General features: G+C 38.6%; 1 protein-coding gene across 4 annotated transcripts in view; it reads left to right on the top strand.

Moving 5' to 3' along the window:
• The window catches only part of klc1b (kinesin light chain 1b), a 28,636-nt gene extending 13,286 nt beyond the window's left edge, over positions 1 to 15,350 (top strand). The window contains exons 13-16 of one of the 4 annotated variants that reach the window (XM_058794819.1): positions 611 to 727; positions 12,521 to 12,642; positions 13,342 to 13,399; positions 13,758 to 15,350. In XM_058794819.1, coding sequence (XP_058650802.1) covers positions 611 to 727; positions 12,521 to 12,642; positions 13,342 to 13,399; positions 13,758 to 13,832 — 372 coding nt within the window. In that variant the 3' untranslated portion in view covers positions 13,833 to 15,350. Of the gene's footprint in view, positions 1 to 610; positions 755 to 2,574; positions 3,231 to 7,095; positions 9,367 to 12,520; positions 12,643 to 13,341; positions 13,400 to 13,757 lie in introns of those variants that run through there. The other 3 variants (XM_058794818.1, XM_058794821.1, XM_058794820.1) reach the window with 3 other exon arrangements.

The following is a 15,350-nucleotide window of genomic DNA, read 5'->3' as shown; positions in this document are numbered from 1 at the left end:
TTGGCTATTGCTGCAGATATAGCTGTGCTGCTTATGACTGCTTCTGTGCTGCAGGGACACTATCAGGTCATTATCAGAAATATAAACACACACTCTCTACATTTTAAAAACTGGTGAAACTCAAAATCTACAATCTAAGATTTAAAAAAATCTAAAATTACACAGCGGTCAGCCTCGATGGCAAACAATACAGTCGAGATCATGTTTGGATTCATCACAGTTTATCATGAGAAGGTTTGATGGCAGAATTATTTACAGCAGACGGTGCAAACGATGGTGTGAATGACCCCAAACCGGCTTCATTTGATCAGAATAGCTCAACAGAGATTGCTAAACTACTGCTTTTATGTTCGGATCATCAAAGCTTTTTCTGCATTACAGGAGAGAGTGTGTGTGAATGGTTGGGCAGACAAATGAGACACCAGGCAGAATAATTTGTGCTTTTAAGAGAGAAGCTCAGAGCGAGGGATTTAGACGTTCTGCATATAAAGAGTTTTGATTTTTGAAACCTCATTTGAGTCTCTGTTGGTCAACAGTACTGTTACAGTTAGTGTGAGTCATGATAAACCAAGCGTGACGAGCTGATCTGATTTGGGTCTGTGCTGGTCAGGGTCTGGATCCGGTCCATCAGACGCGTGTGGTGGAGCTCCTGAAGGAGGACGGCCGGCGCAGCAGAGACAGTCTGTCCAGTGTGAAGTATGAGAGCGGTTCCGAGGCCGGCGATGAAGTGAGTATGGCCATAGAGTGGAGCGGGGTGAGTACACATCCACAGAGCACAGAAACACTGACCGCAGACAGCAGCCCTCAACACGTGCCTCACAGAAGCTCCATAGTCCAGTTCATAATCAAATGACTCTTACGAGCGATTCTTTTTAGTGAATCAAAACATGCAGCGCCATGAGATGAGTGGCACGTTTTGAGCGGCTGATCTGTTCCCGGTCTTCATGAGCTGATTGTGTGTCCTGGCATGATTGTGCTGATTTAACATGCTGCGTGTGTGTGTGTGTGTGTGTGTGTGTGTGTGTGTGTGTGTGTGTGTGTGTGAGCATCTCTGAACACACACACTCCTTCTGCAGCGCTGCAGATCTCACAACAACACATCCAAGTCTCGCCTCAAAATCATGAAATTATATTTTGCATAAAATTAAGCCTGTTTTTATTACCTTTAAAATGATTTTTAATTTATATTTGTTTTATTACATAAAATATTTGTATTATATTATTTTACTGCTGTCAAACGATTAATTGTGATTAATCGCATCCAAAATAAAAGTTTTTGTTTACATAGTATATGTGTGTGTGCTGTGTATATTTATGTATATATAAATACACACAAATGCATGTATACATTTTGAAAATATTTGCATGTATTTACATGTATATATTTATATTTATATAATTTATATGAATATAAATATTTTTAATATATAAACATAACATATTTTTCTTAAATATATATGCATGTGTGTGTATTTATATATACATAATAAATATACACAGTACACACATATATACTATATTATTTCTTTCTTTATATATAATATATATATTATTATTATATTTAATATAATATAATATATTATTTTTTCAGTAATGCATCAAGATTTTTTTGTAATTCTCATTCTTGATGATTCTCATTATATTCTCATTACTATAATAATAATAATAATGCAGTGATTTAAAAAAAAAAAATTTGATTGAATCAGCATGAATTGAAGGCAGTTCAGCACATGCTGCCATATAAACGCTTTACAGTCATTATTTCTCATTTTTCATTAATGATAATCACTGTTTCTGAATGTCATGAACATACTGGCACTAAAATTAAAACCATATTAAAAATAAATCAAATTTCTTCACTTGGAAAAAAAAAACAACTGAAAAAAAAAACTTTTTTATTTAAATTAGTTGCCAAGGCAATGTTTCTTATTTTAATTTAGTTTAATTAATATGATGTGCTAAAATAACTAAAACTCAAACTACACAGACATGCAGTATATTAAAAACAACAACAAAAACCCAGCTGAATTACTAAAACATGAACTAAAATGAAAATAAAAACAGATTGAAAACATTAATAAGAGCTCTAGCAGTATGTGATGTCCGTTGGTCCAGTTGTGTGAGTGTTCTGTGTTCAGGATGTTCAGTGTGATGTCATATCCTGCATGTGAAGCTCCAGCGTGTCGTTCATTAACACCAGCGCTGCTGCGATGGAAATAATAATCATCATCATCATAACACTCAGATCTCACGCTTTACACGAGTCTTAAAGGAACAGTTCAGCCAGAAACCAGCACGGACTCGCCTGACCTGTGTGTGTGATGCACGTTAAAACATGTGAAAGAATCTGTCAGAAACACACACAAGCAGTCTGAATGTCACACGCAGCGCTGCTTCTCCTGTTTGAAGGATCTTTAGATATTTCACCTGGAAAATAAGCAGAAAAAAACAACAACTAACAGCTAAAGCTCACTAAGCAGTTGTGTTTTTGCATTGTGTAGCTGTGTGTGTGTGTGTGTGTGTGTTTTGGTGTATGTTTTATGTGATTTGGTGTGTGTTTCTGTGATTTCTCAGGCAGTGCATGTAAGACTGTGGATGTGAAGACAACTTTCATACTCAGAATAAATCACACTTGCATTCTCGTCTGTTTCTGGTCTGATGATCTGCGTTCACATCAGATGTCGTTAGAGTTTCTGTGGAATTTCAGTCCATCTCAAGAGGGCCAAAAATTACAGACTTAGTTGCTTCACTTTTTTAATTTTCCTATTTTTATGTTGAGTGATTATCTCTGTGTATTGATATTGGAAATCCCCCAGTGAGGTGTTGCTGGAGTTGTTCAGCGTGTCCAGGTCGCTCTCGTGGGTTCACTGAGGTCCTCTAGTGGTCGACTTGTAATGCTTGTAATGACCTCCTCCGACCAGACGCCACACGGCATACCATAACACTCTCAATCTGAGGTTCTCTCTGCTGGAGCACTTGAGATGGACTGATCCAGACTGATCACACACACTGTGTGTGTGTGTGTGTGTGTGTCTGAGTGTGTCTGACTGTGTGTGTGTGTGTGTGTGTGTGTGTGTGTGTGTGTGTGTGTGTGTGTGTGTGTGCGTGCGTGCACGTTTTTGTGACAAATCAGGACATAGATGTGTATAATGACAAGGGTATGACGGGTATTACAAGGAGAAGGTGACTTTTCAGGACATTGACCCATGCATAAAAGAAAAGAAAAGTTGAGCCAACTTAAAATTTTAAGGCAACCAGCTTCAGCAGATTTTTGTTTAGTTTATACAACAAAAAATTGAGAATCTCCCACAAAAACAAATGAAATCAAAAATCTGCTGAAGTTGGTTGCCTTAAAATTTTAAGTTTTTTTTTTTTTACAGTGCATGTTCCCACTTTTCAGAACGCTTCTAAATCACACAGAATGAGTTTTTTTTTTGAGAAAGTAAAAATGCAGAAAGTTTCCTGTAAGGGGTAGGTTTAGCCTATGGAATGTCCCCACTGTTCACAAAAACAAACGTGTCTGTCTCTGTGCGTGTGTGTGTGCGTGTGCGTGTGCGTGTGCGTGCGTGCGTGCGTGCGTGCGTGTGTGTGTGTGCATGCAGTCGCCTGCATGAGTCTGTGTCTCACCATCACTAACCAGCCACGTCACTGCAGCTGTTGCCATGACAACCAATCAGCCAATCAGCAGCCTTTCCCAACAGCGTCGCGAGTCTGAGTAGATGAAGTAACCGAAGGCCTCTACGATCAGTTTACGATGCTCTTGGGAAACGCTGCCGTGATCAGTTTTTCCCGACGCAGTGGATTGTACTCCTCCCTTCATCACTGGACGAGCGGCACCTGTTAGATCAGAGAGAGAGAGAGGAACTCAGCATCCAGTCTAATGAACATCACACAGATGTGTATAAATACAAACACATACAGTTCTCTTCCGCTCACCGAGGCTGCATTTATATGATCAAAAATACAGTAAAAACTGAAATATTATTACAATTTAAAATAGCTGTTTTCTATGTGAATATACAGCGGATAAAATAAGTATTGAACACGTCACCATTTCTCTCAGTAAATATATTTCTAAAGGTGCTGTTGACTTGAAATTTTCACCAGATGTCGGTAACAACCCGAGTAACCCATACTTACAAAGCAAACAAAACAAATAAGTTCAGAAATGAAGTTCTGTGTAATAAATGGACTGACACGGGGAAAAAGTACTGAACGCATGAAGAAAGCGAGCTGCAAGGAGGCTTGGAAACCCAAGACACCAGCTGAAATCTATCAGTAATTAAAGGAGATGAATATTAGCTTCAGTCCCAACAGCTACAGAACCAGGATGATGAAGATGATCCCAAACACAGCCGAGCAAACTCTCGACGGGTTTCAGAGAAAGATAATAAAGCTGCTAGAACGGCCAGACAATCACCTGACTTCAGTCCAATAGAAAATAAGAACTAAAGGTCAGAGTTCACAGAACCTTCAAGATCTGAAGACAGAATCACATCTGAGCAAGTTTCTCCTGCAGGAGCGTCTTGAAGCTGTCATTACCAACAAAGCCTTTTCTACAAAGAATTAAATACAGTTCAGTAGTTCAGTACTTTTCCCCGTGTCAGTCCATTTTATTACACAGAACTTCATTTCTGAACTTATTTGTTTTGTTTGCTTTGTATGTATGCATTACTCGGGTTGTTACCGACATCTGGTGAAAATATCAAGTCAACAGCACCTTTAGAAATATATTTACTGAGAGAAATGTTGATGTGTTCAACACTTATTTTACCCGCTGTATGTTAAACTGTAATGTATTTCTGTGATGCAGCTGTATTTTCAGCATCATTACTGCAGTCTTCAGTGTCACATGATCTTCAGAAATCATTCTAATATGCTGATTTACTGCTCAACAAACATTTCTGATTATTATCAATGTTGAAAACAGTTGTGCTGCACAATATTCTTCTTTCAGAAACATTAGAATATCATAACTTTTGACACAGATCCTTACATTTTGATATATTAGGCTCCAAACAGACAGGGATTTGTGATCTCGCCCCTGCAAACACACGCTGATATTACTGTTCACATAGAGGATAAATCACTGCGCTTCAAATGAAGCTCAGCCCAGCGTTTGTTTCCTGTTCTACTTCCTGTGTCGTGACCTCAGTGACAGACAGGAGCTGCTGCTCTCTCAGTTTTCACTTTTCTCTTTACTGTGCCTTATTAGCATGACAAAATCCTTGTTAAACATTTCATTTTAAAAAGCAACAATTGATGAATTTAACAGATACATTTATTTATATATATACAGAGCTGTGATACTGATTCCAAATTACATGACAAAAATTGTAGTTAGTAACATAATCCATTTCATTACACATTTTAGATAATATAATCAGGCTACTTTTAGATTACTTTTGACTTATCTCGTTTATCACATTGATTTAAATAGAATAATCTTGGACCAAATTGAAATAGTCGAGTCACCTTTATTTATATAGCGCTTTCAACAATATAGATTGTGTCGAAGCAGCTTTACAGTATTCAGTAGGAAAAATAGTGTGTAATAATACAAAACAGTAAATATAAAATATATTCCATTTGTTGTTATTAATAAAATGAAGTGCATTAAACATTACATTGCTTCAAAGTTTCCAAAACTGGGGTTCGTGAAAGAACTGCAGGAAGTTTGCGAGTTTAATGAAAAGCTAATCATTTATTACATCATTAAAATATAAAATGAAAATAAATCATTTTAAAACAGCACCAGTTAAAATAAAACACAAAAAAATATTAAATATTTCATTTGTTTACCTGCATGTCATATAACCATTAACCAACGTGAACCGTGAACATGCAAATGTGCTACTTAATTATTACCTTATTACCGTAATGTCGGTGCTGATAGCCTTGTGGTCAGCACGTCCCGAGTTCGAACCTTTCCTGATCCCGCCCCTCTATCTCTCTCCCACTTCACTTCCTGTCAGCTCTGATCTGTCCTGTCATGAAATTAATCTTTAAAAAAACACTTATTACCTTAAAGTCTCAGGAGTTCTGCAAGTAAAAATTTGACAAAAAGGTTTGGGAATCCCTGCATTACATGCAAAAAAGAAAAACTAATCTGAATTTGTGCATTTTAATGTGTTTGAAAGACAATTTTTAATAATGTTTTTTAATAATTTTTCAATCATATTTTAAATATATTGTTTTAAAAAATATTTGAAATATTTTATATTAAATACCTTTTATTTTCTTTTATTTTTTTCTTATTCTGTGTATCAGTGTTTGGCCTTTAAATTAAATATAGTAGAAGTGTGTTTGCAGGGTTGAGAGAGCAACAGACAGACAGACAGACAGACAGACAGACGGACAGACAGACACACACACACACACACACACACACACACACACACACACACACAGACAGACAGACGGACAACTGACAGATGGACGACAGACACACACACACACACACACACACACACACACACACACACACACACACACACAGACAGACAGACAGACAGACAACAGACAGATGGACGACAGACAGACGGACAACTGACAGACAGACAGACAGATAGACAGACAGACACACACACACACACACACACACACACACACACAGACAATAGACAGATGGACGACAGGCAGACAGACAGACGACAGACAGACAGACAGACGACAGACAGACACACACACACACACACACACACACACACACACACACACACACACACACACACACAGACAGACGACAGACAGACAGACGACAGACACACACACACACACACACACACACACACACACACACACAGAGACAGACGACAGACAGACACACACACACACACACACACACACACACACACACACACACACACACAGACAACAGACAGATGGACGACAGGCGGACAGACAGACGACAGACAGACATACAGACGGATGACACACACACACACACACACACACACAGACGGATGACAGACAGACAGACACACACACACACACACACACACACACAGCAGACAGACAGGCCACTCGTGTGTTTGATTTGAGCTCTTAATGGTGTGCTCTCTCTCTCTCTCTCTCTCTCTCTCTCCTCATCAGGCATAAAGCCATCCAGAGTTTGCTTCATCTTCTTCCTCCTCACACAGGAAGGGCCGTGTTTTTAGTTTCCTCTGGACGTTGATCCTGGGCCGCTGCAGGCAGAGGGATGCGTCTCTCCTCAATCTCTTCTGTTCTTTCTTCGGTTGACGTGACATTGTCTTTGGGCTCTTCATCTGTTTCTCTCTCTCTCTCTCTCTCTCTCATCTCTGATGTGTTGATAATCGTTGTCGACACTTTCATCAATCGCCGTTTCATCGTGGCCTCGCTGATGATGTGTGAACTTTCAGACTGAACTCTTAATTCTGCAGATTTGATGGTTTTGCTCTTTTTGCCGTCTGTGGGTTTGAGCAGCTTCTGCTGGTGAACAATCATTGGTGTTTCACAGAAACCTGCTCATGATACTTTTTATGTTTTTGTAATATATGACAAATGATGATTTCATGTCGCTTAAGCACGTATGTGACATAACCGAACTGACATCCACAACCGAACAACACAAGACGAACGTCACAGATGCTTTCTCTTTAGGCGTCGTGTTTTATCTCTTGTGCTCCAGTGTCAAAGCTACATATACAGTGTTCACATTAATGCTTGCAGTGGGTTTGACGCATTAGTCAGCAGTGGATATACTTGAGTTCTGTGAATTATATATTGAATATCTATGGAAGCTTGATTCCGCCACACAATTAAAGAAATTAAAAAGGTAATTACAACTTTTTATCTCACAGTTCTGACTTTATATAAGATCTAATCTCAGAATTGCAAAACAAACCCATAATTTAAAAATATAAACTCATTATTGCAAACAAACTTTGAATTGTGAAATAAACACAGAATTGTGCGATATAAACTCATAACTGCAAAAACTCATAATTGCGAAATATTAACTCAATTGCAAACAAACATAGAATTGCAAAATAAACTCAGAATTGTCAGACAAACTCAATTGTGAAATAAAAACTCAGAATTTAATTGCGAACAAACTGAAATTGTGACAAACTCATGACTACAAAACAAATCCATAATTTCAAAATATAAACTCAGAATTGTGAAACAAACTCAGAATTGCAAAATAAAAACTCAGAATTTGCGAAGAAACTGAAATTGCAAAATTTAGAATTGTGACAAACTCATGACTACAAAACAAACTCATAATTGCAAAATATAAACTCATAATTGCGAACAAACTCATAATTGCGAAATATTAACTCATAATTGTGAAATAAAGTCTGAATTGCAAAACAAACTCAGAATTGCAATAAAAAAGGTTTGAATGGTGAGATAAAAATTCCCAATTACCTTTTTTTTATGTGTTGGCATAAACAAGCTTGCATATGCATCAGCTAATTACACTAACGAGAAGTGCTCTTTGATCTTGTGTGCATTTAGCAGTGTTGTTGAGACAGACGCTCCTGATCTAATCCACGTTCATATTTCACCTGCAAAGGGAACAGTATTCAGCCGTCAGTATTCAGAGTGCCAGAACATTTCAGACATTCATTAGACTCGATCCGTGTGAACGTGAAGTCTGGTGACGGCGAATGAAGCGATTCCGCTGCAGTAAATCGTTTCATTGAGCTTGTTAAATGTGTTGAAGGCCAAACGCAGAGATGTTTAAGTAGCGCTTTTAACAATACAGATTTTGTCAAAGCAGCTTTACAGTATTAAATAGGAAAATAGTGTTTCGGTAAGCTAAGCAAGCCAGAGGCGACAGCGGCAAGGAACCAAAAACTCCAAAAACCAAAACTTTAACACAGATCACGCTCCATAGAAAGCCTTAATGATGCATCGCAGCAGCTGATGTGACCGTATTATATCACCGAATGTGCTGTCAGTTCACTTTAGTGCACGTGTGCTGCAGGCCTCATTTATTACTATTACCATTTTCACTAACGATGATCGTTTGATTCATTCCAGACACACACGTGATGATGATGATGATGATGCAGTACAAAACGAACAAACGTTTCTCTTAATAACGGACGTGTTTATGCCGTTTGTTGTGGATTGCTGCGTATTTATTGATGGTTTATCTTTGTTTTAACGCGAGCGTTTGTGTTCACTATTATAGCGAGTAGATCTACAGTAAATATATATGAACATATTACTCCACTGCATTGTGACGTTTATTGATATTCTCAATAAAGGTTTATTTCTGAAGTTTCTCATCGTTCTGTATCAGTGTATGTTTAATAATGATGATCTGTTTCTATATTGAGATCACGTGCTTTGAATGTTATTTAATAAATAATAAAACAGTTTAATAATGTATATCTGAGTAGTGTGTTTTTCTGGTTATTTTTTGCATTACTTTATTCTTTGATCAGTTTGTTGATCACGTTTTCTAATATAGAATGACGAGGTGATTTTAGAGATGGTGTGTCGTATTAAAGGGTTCGTTCACCCAAACATGATCCTTCTGATGTTATTTACTCCATCCAGACCTGTATGACTTTCCTTATTCTGTGGAACATTAAAGAAGATATTTTGAAGAATGTTTCAGTTCCCATTGACTCGCGCTGTATTTTTGTGTGTATAATGAAAGTCAGTGGCATCTAAAACTGTCTGGTTGATTTTTGGGTGGACTGTTCCTTTAAAGCAGTGATGGTGATCACATGATCCTGTACATGATGAATACACTGGATCCAGCAGAGCTTGTGTGTTTGTTTGTGTGTGTGTGTGTGTGTTGTGCAGTAAATTACAACCCGAATTCTGGAAATGTTGGGACGTATTTTAAATTTGAATAAAATGAAAACTAAAATACTTTCAAATCACATGAGCCAATATTTTATTCACAATAGAACACAGATAACATAACAAATGTTTAAACTGAGAAATTTTACAATTTTATGCACAAAATGAGCTCATTTCAAATGTGATGCCTGCTACAGGTCTCAGAACAGTTGGGACGGGGGCATGTTTAGCATGGTGTAGCATCTCCTCTTCTTTTCAAAACAGTTTGAAGACGTCTGGGCATCGAGGTTATGAGTTTGTTTTGGTGTTGGAATTTGGTCCCATTCTTGCCTGATATAGGTTTCCAGCTGCTGAAGAGTTCGTGGTCATCTTTGACGTATTTTTCGTTTAATGATGCGCCAAATGTTGTCTATAGGTGAAAGATCTGGACTGCAGGCCAATTCAGCACCCGGACTCTTCTGCTACTAAGCCATGCTGCTCTAATAGCTGCAGTATGTGGTGTTGCACTGTCCTGCTGAAATACACAAGGCCTTCCCTGAAATACACGTCATCTGGAGGGGAGCATATGTTGCTCTAAAACCTTTATATACCTTTCAGCATTCATAGTGCCTTCCAAAACATGCAAGCTGTCCATACTGTATGCACTTATGCACCCCCATACCATCAGAGATGCTGGCTTTTGAACTGAACGCTGATGACACGCTGGAAGGTCTCCCTCCTCTTTAGCCCGGAGGACACAGCGTCCGTGATTTCCAACAAGAAAGTCAAATTTGGACTCGTCTGACCATAGAACACTTTTCCACTTTGAAACAGTCCATTTTAAATGAGCCTTGGCCCACAGGACACGACGCTTCTGGACCATGTTCACATATGGCTTCCTTTCTGCATGACAGAGCTTTAGTTGGCATCTGCAGATGGCACGGCGGATTGTGTTCACCGACAGTGGTTTCTGGAAGTATTCCTGGGCCCATTTAGTAATGTCAGTGACAGAATCATGCCGATGAGTGATGCAGTGTCTTCGGCCTTGTCCCTCACCGTGCGTTCACACTGCCGCCGGCGAGAGCGTCAAATGTGAGCCGGTGGCGAGTAGCGGCGTGTCTTGGACGGTGAGGGCATCAAGGAGAGTTGAAGTCAGGTCAACTTTACGGTAATGAGCTATGACACGGTTGGGCGGCTACCAATCGGAATGTAGAAGTCCTTCGCTTGAGAGGATTCCAGAGAACGCAGTCCTGTAAACTTTGGTTCCGACCACATTAGTTCCCAAGCATTTTCACGCTAGAACACTTGTTTTTCAGCGGGAATGCAATTAATTTGCTCAAAACAACACCTATTTGACAATTGCATTTAGGCTACACTTGTAATGTAGGCTGCGCACAAATTAATGTTAATTAAAGACCAAGGCTAGTTAACATCTCCTATAAACTGCATGTTGAAATTAGACTAGAAGTTAGCATTTCACCATGAACACAAAAACACACCACACAAATGGCTTTTATTGGTTTATTTCGTTAGCAAACATGTAACTATAATTAAGTTCTTTCCATCGATCAATTTGTTACTTTCACATTTAAAATATTTCATGAGGTTAACTTCTACCCTAACGTTACTTGTGGTCAGTCTGCACAAGATCAACATGCTTGTTTCCTTTGTTGCTCCTTTAAGAACAAGACCAAGCGTTCGATCGTCAGAGCGTCCATGAATCTTTCTACAGCGTCGTTGGCAGGGCGGCTCTCGCCGGCGCGGTGTGAACGCACGGTTACACACAGAGATATCTCCAGTTTCTCTCAATCCTTTGATGATGTTATGCGCTGTAGATGATGAGATTTGCAAAGCCTTTGCAATTTGACGTTGAGGAACGTTGTTTTTAAAGTATTCCACAATCTTTTTACGCACTCTTTCACGGATTGAGAGCCTCTGCCCATCTTTACTTCTGAGAGACTCTGCCTCTCGAAGACATCCCTTTTATAGCTAATCATGTTACAGACCTGATGTCAATTAACTTAATTAGTTGCTAGATGTTCTCCCAGCTGAATCTTTTCAAAATTTCTTGCTTTTTCAGCCCTTTGTTGCCCCTGTGACAACTTTGAGACCTGTAGCAGGCATCAAATTTGAAATGAGCTCATTTAGTGGATAAAAGTGTAAAGTTTCTCAGTTTAAACATTTGTTATCTGTGTTCTATTGTGAATACAATATTGGCTCATGTGATTTGAAAGTCTTTTAGTTTTCATTTTATTCAAATTTAAAAAACGTCCCAACATTTCCGAATTCGGGTTGTGTGTGTTGTGCAGTATATTAAGAAAGTGTGTGTGTTGTGCAGTATATTAAGTGTGTGTGTGTGTGTGTGTGTTGTGCAGTATATTAAGAGAGTGTGTGTGTGTGTGTGTGTGTGTTGTGCAGTATATTAAGAGTGTGTGTGTGTTGTGCAGTATATTAAGAGTGTGTGTGTGTGTGTGTGTGTGTGTGTTGAGCAGTATATTAAGTGTGTGTGTTGTGCAGTATATTAAGAGTGTGTGTGTGTGTGTGTGTGTGTTGAGCAGTATATTAAGTGTGTGTGTTGTGCAGTATATTAAGAGTGTGTGTGTGTGTGTGTGTGTGTGTTGAGCAGTATATTAAGTGTGTGTGTTGAGCAGTATATTAAGTGTGTGTGTGTGTGTGTGTGTGTGTGTGTGTGTGAGCAGTATATTAAGTGTGTGTGTTGAGCAGTATATTAAGTGTGTGTGTGTGTGTTCAGGATGGCAGTGGTGCTCTGCAGCGCAGCAGCTCGATCGGGCGTCTCAGAGATGTACTGCGCAGGAGCAGTGAGATGCTGGTGAAGAAACTCCAGGGAAACGCTCTTCCAGACACACACACCAAGTATGAACACACACACACACACACACACACAACAAGTATGAACACACACACACACACAAGTATGAACACACACACACACAACAAGTATGAACACACACACACACACACACACACACACACACACAACAAGTATGAACACACACACACACACACACACAACAAGTATGAACACACACACACACACACACACACAACAAGTATGAACACACACACACACACACACACACAACAAGTATGAACACACACACACACACACACACACACACACAAGTATGAACACACACACACACACACACACACAACAAGTATGAACACACACACACACACACAAGTATGAACACACACACACACACACACACACACACAACAAGTATGAACACACACACACACACACACACACACACAACAAGTATGAACACACACACACACACACACACACAACAAGTATGAACACACACACACACACACACACAACAAGTATGAACACACACACACTGAAAGAGTTCTCAGCCTCTAGTACCATTGTTATTACAGTATTGTTTTTTATCTTTATATTATTTTCAATTTTAAACTAAAATTCAGGTCATTTTTGTAATTAGTTTATTCAGTTATTTAATAATAATTGAAGACATTCGGTGTCAAACATACTCTCTTCTGCTGTTTGATTTTCAGATATTTCATTTGTGTTTTTCTCTACAGAATAAAACGTGCCGCTTCACTGAACTTCCTGAACAAGACGGGTGACGAGTCCTTCCAGGTAACTAACATCACTAATACTGACACTCTTCTTTAGGAAAGAAGAATTCATTATTATTATCATTAATGCAATCAACTAATCATTTCTTACTGTGGTAAAATCACTGTAACACACACGACCCCAAGAGAGATTAAATCACATCTATAATGTATGGAAGCTTGTTTCTGCCACAGAATAAAAATAAAAAAGGTCATTGTGACTTTTTATCTCACAATTCCTACTTTTTGTGTATAAACATGCATTTATGAGAAAAAAGTTACGATTACCTTTTTTCATATGATTAATTAATCGTTCATGCTGATAATGAAGATGAAGTTTTCCTCACGTTCTTCTCTTTGTGTTGTGTTCTGGTGTTCAGAATCTGTCCGGCCAGCAGCTGAGAGACAGTCGAGGTCTGAGCTCCAGTAACGTGGATCTGTACAACGCCAGTTAAACCAGCCCACAACAAACCACTGCGCTCGTCTCACACACACACACACACACACACACAGATCCTCCAGCAGTCTGAGTCAGTTTGACTGACCCGAGTGGCTGCTGTTACACTATAAAGCCATAAAATAAGCCCTTGTCAGGGACGCACATTAGTGATTAGGAGTAGATGGTGTCTTCTGGGTGGAAGGGAACTTCTGCTGCTGCTTTACTTTAGTTACTCTATATATGTACTGTATGTTTACATGGACGCCTGTTAGAGATTCATCATTTACAGAGCTTCACTGGAGATGACTGAAGCTAAATCCTCTGCGTTTGCTCGTCTTCAGAGCTCATTGATGGGTCTGTTTCTCTCTGAGGGAAGGGAATGATTTCTGACTTTACATCTGGGTGTAGTATAGTAGTGTGATCATGATCAGCACTGTTTAAAATGCTGTCTGTTCTCAGGGGGGGCACACACACAGTCACGCACACTCAAACGCACACTTAAGCACACACACACACACACTTAAACACACGCACACTCAAACGCACACACACACACACACACACACACACTCACACTCACACACACACACTCAAACATCCTGTGGTGTTTATGTTTTAATGGTCAGACTGATGCTGTGTCTAAAGGTCAATAATATCATGAATATTCAGCTCACTGTATAAAGTGCAGATCTCAGATTATCTACAGAAACAACATAACTGGGTCAGAATCTGTAAATTCTGCAAGACTACATATAAAACCTCTGAATTCTGTTACATTCAATCATATCTTCCTGTTACTTTACGCCAGGGCATCGCTTCATTTGAGGAGTCCCTGATTTCACTGCATGCAAACCTTAATATAGTCCTTACAGTGTACTGTTAATAATACTAAGTCATGGTATCAGGGTTTTTTATATATATATATATATATATATATATATATATATAAATTTTTTTTTTTTTTTTTTTTTTTTGAGTAAATGGGTTATTGCATAAATATTGTGTATATCTGCTCATTCAAGTTTTTTTGTTGTATTAATGTTTCCAGTCGAGAGCTTGAATGATGAAACGCTGAATCCAAAATCACTCTGATCCTTACAGAACCTCATGCTGACATATGAATGTGAATATGGATTATGGATTTTGTGGTGGTGTAAATATTAAGGATGATCCTCTCAGGTTGTAAATGTATTTTAGAAAGTGTAAAAGAAACAGAGGATCCTGCTGGTTTTATTCTGGAGTTTTAATGTTTAAGGGATCTAAGCCAAGCTCTGAGATGATGATATTAGTGATGCACACATTACTGTTTATTGAAATCCAATTCATTGCTATTTGCCATCAAACCATTTTTTATTGTTGTTGAAAATGTAGACCAAAGCTGTCATGAATCCATTGATATGAGAGATTCTGTGAGGAAGGTTCTTGAGGAGATCATCGGGGTGGATTTTACCTGCAGTAAACTTTCATGCTACCATTAATGCCATATATTGGATATATTGAAAATCATATTTTCATGACGCTAATAAATTGTGCC

The sequence above is a fragment of the Onychostoma macrolepis genome, chromosome 13 (genome assembly GCF_012432095.1).
Source record: "Onychostoma macrolepis isolate SWU-2019 chromosome 13, ASM1243209v1, whole genome shotgun sequence".
Taxonomy (NCBI): domain Eukaryota; kingdom Metazoa; phylum Chordata; class Actinopteri; order Cypriniformes; family Cyprinidae; genus Onychostoma; species Onychostoma macrolepis.
The sequence above is the reverse complement of the archived record's forward strand: the minus strand, read 5'-3'. Positions and strand labels throughout refer to the sequence as shown.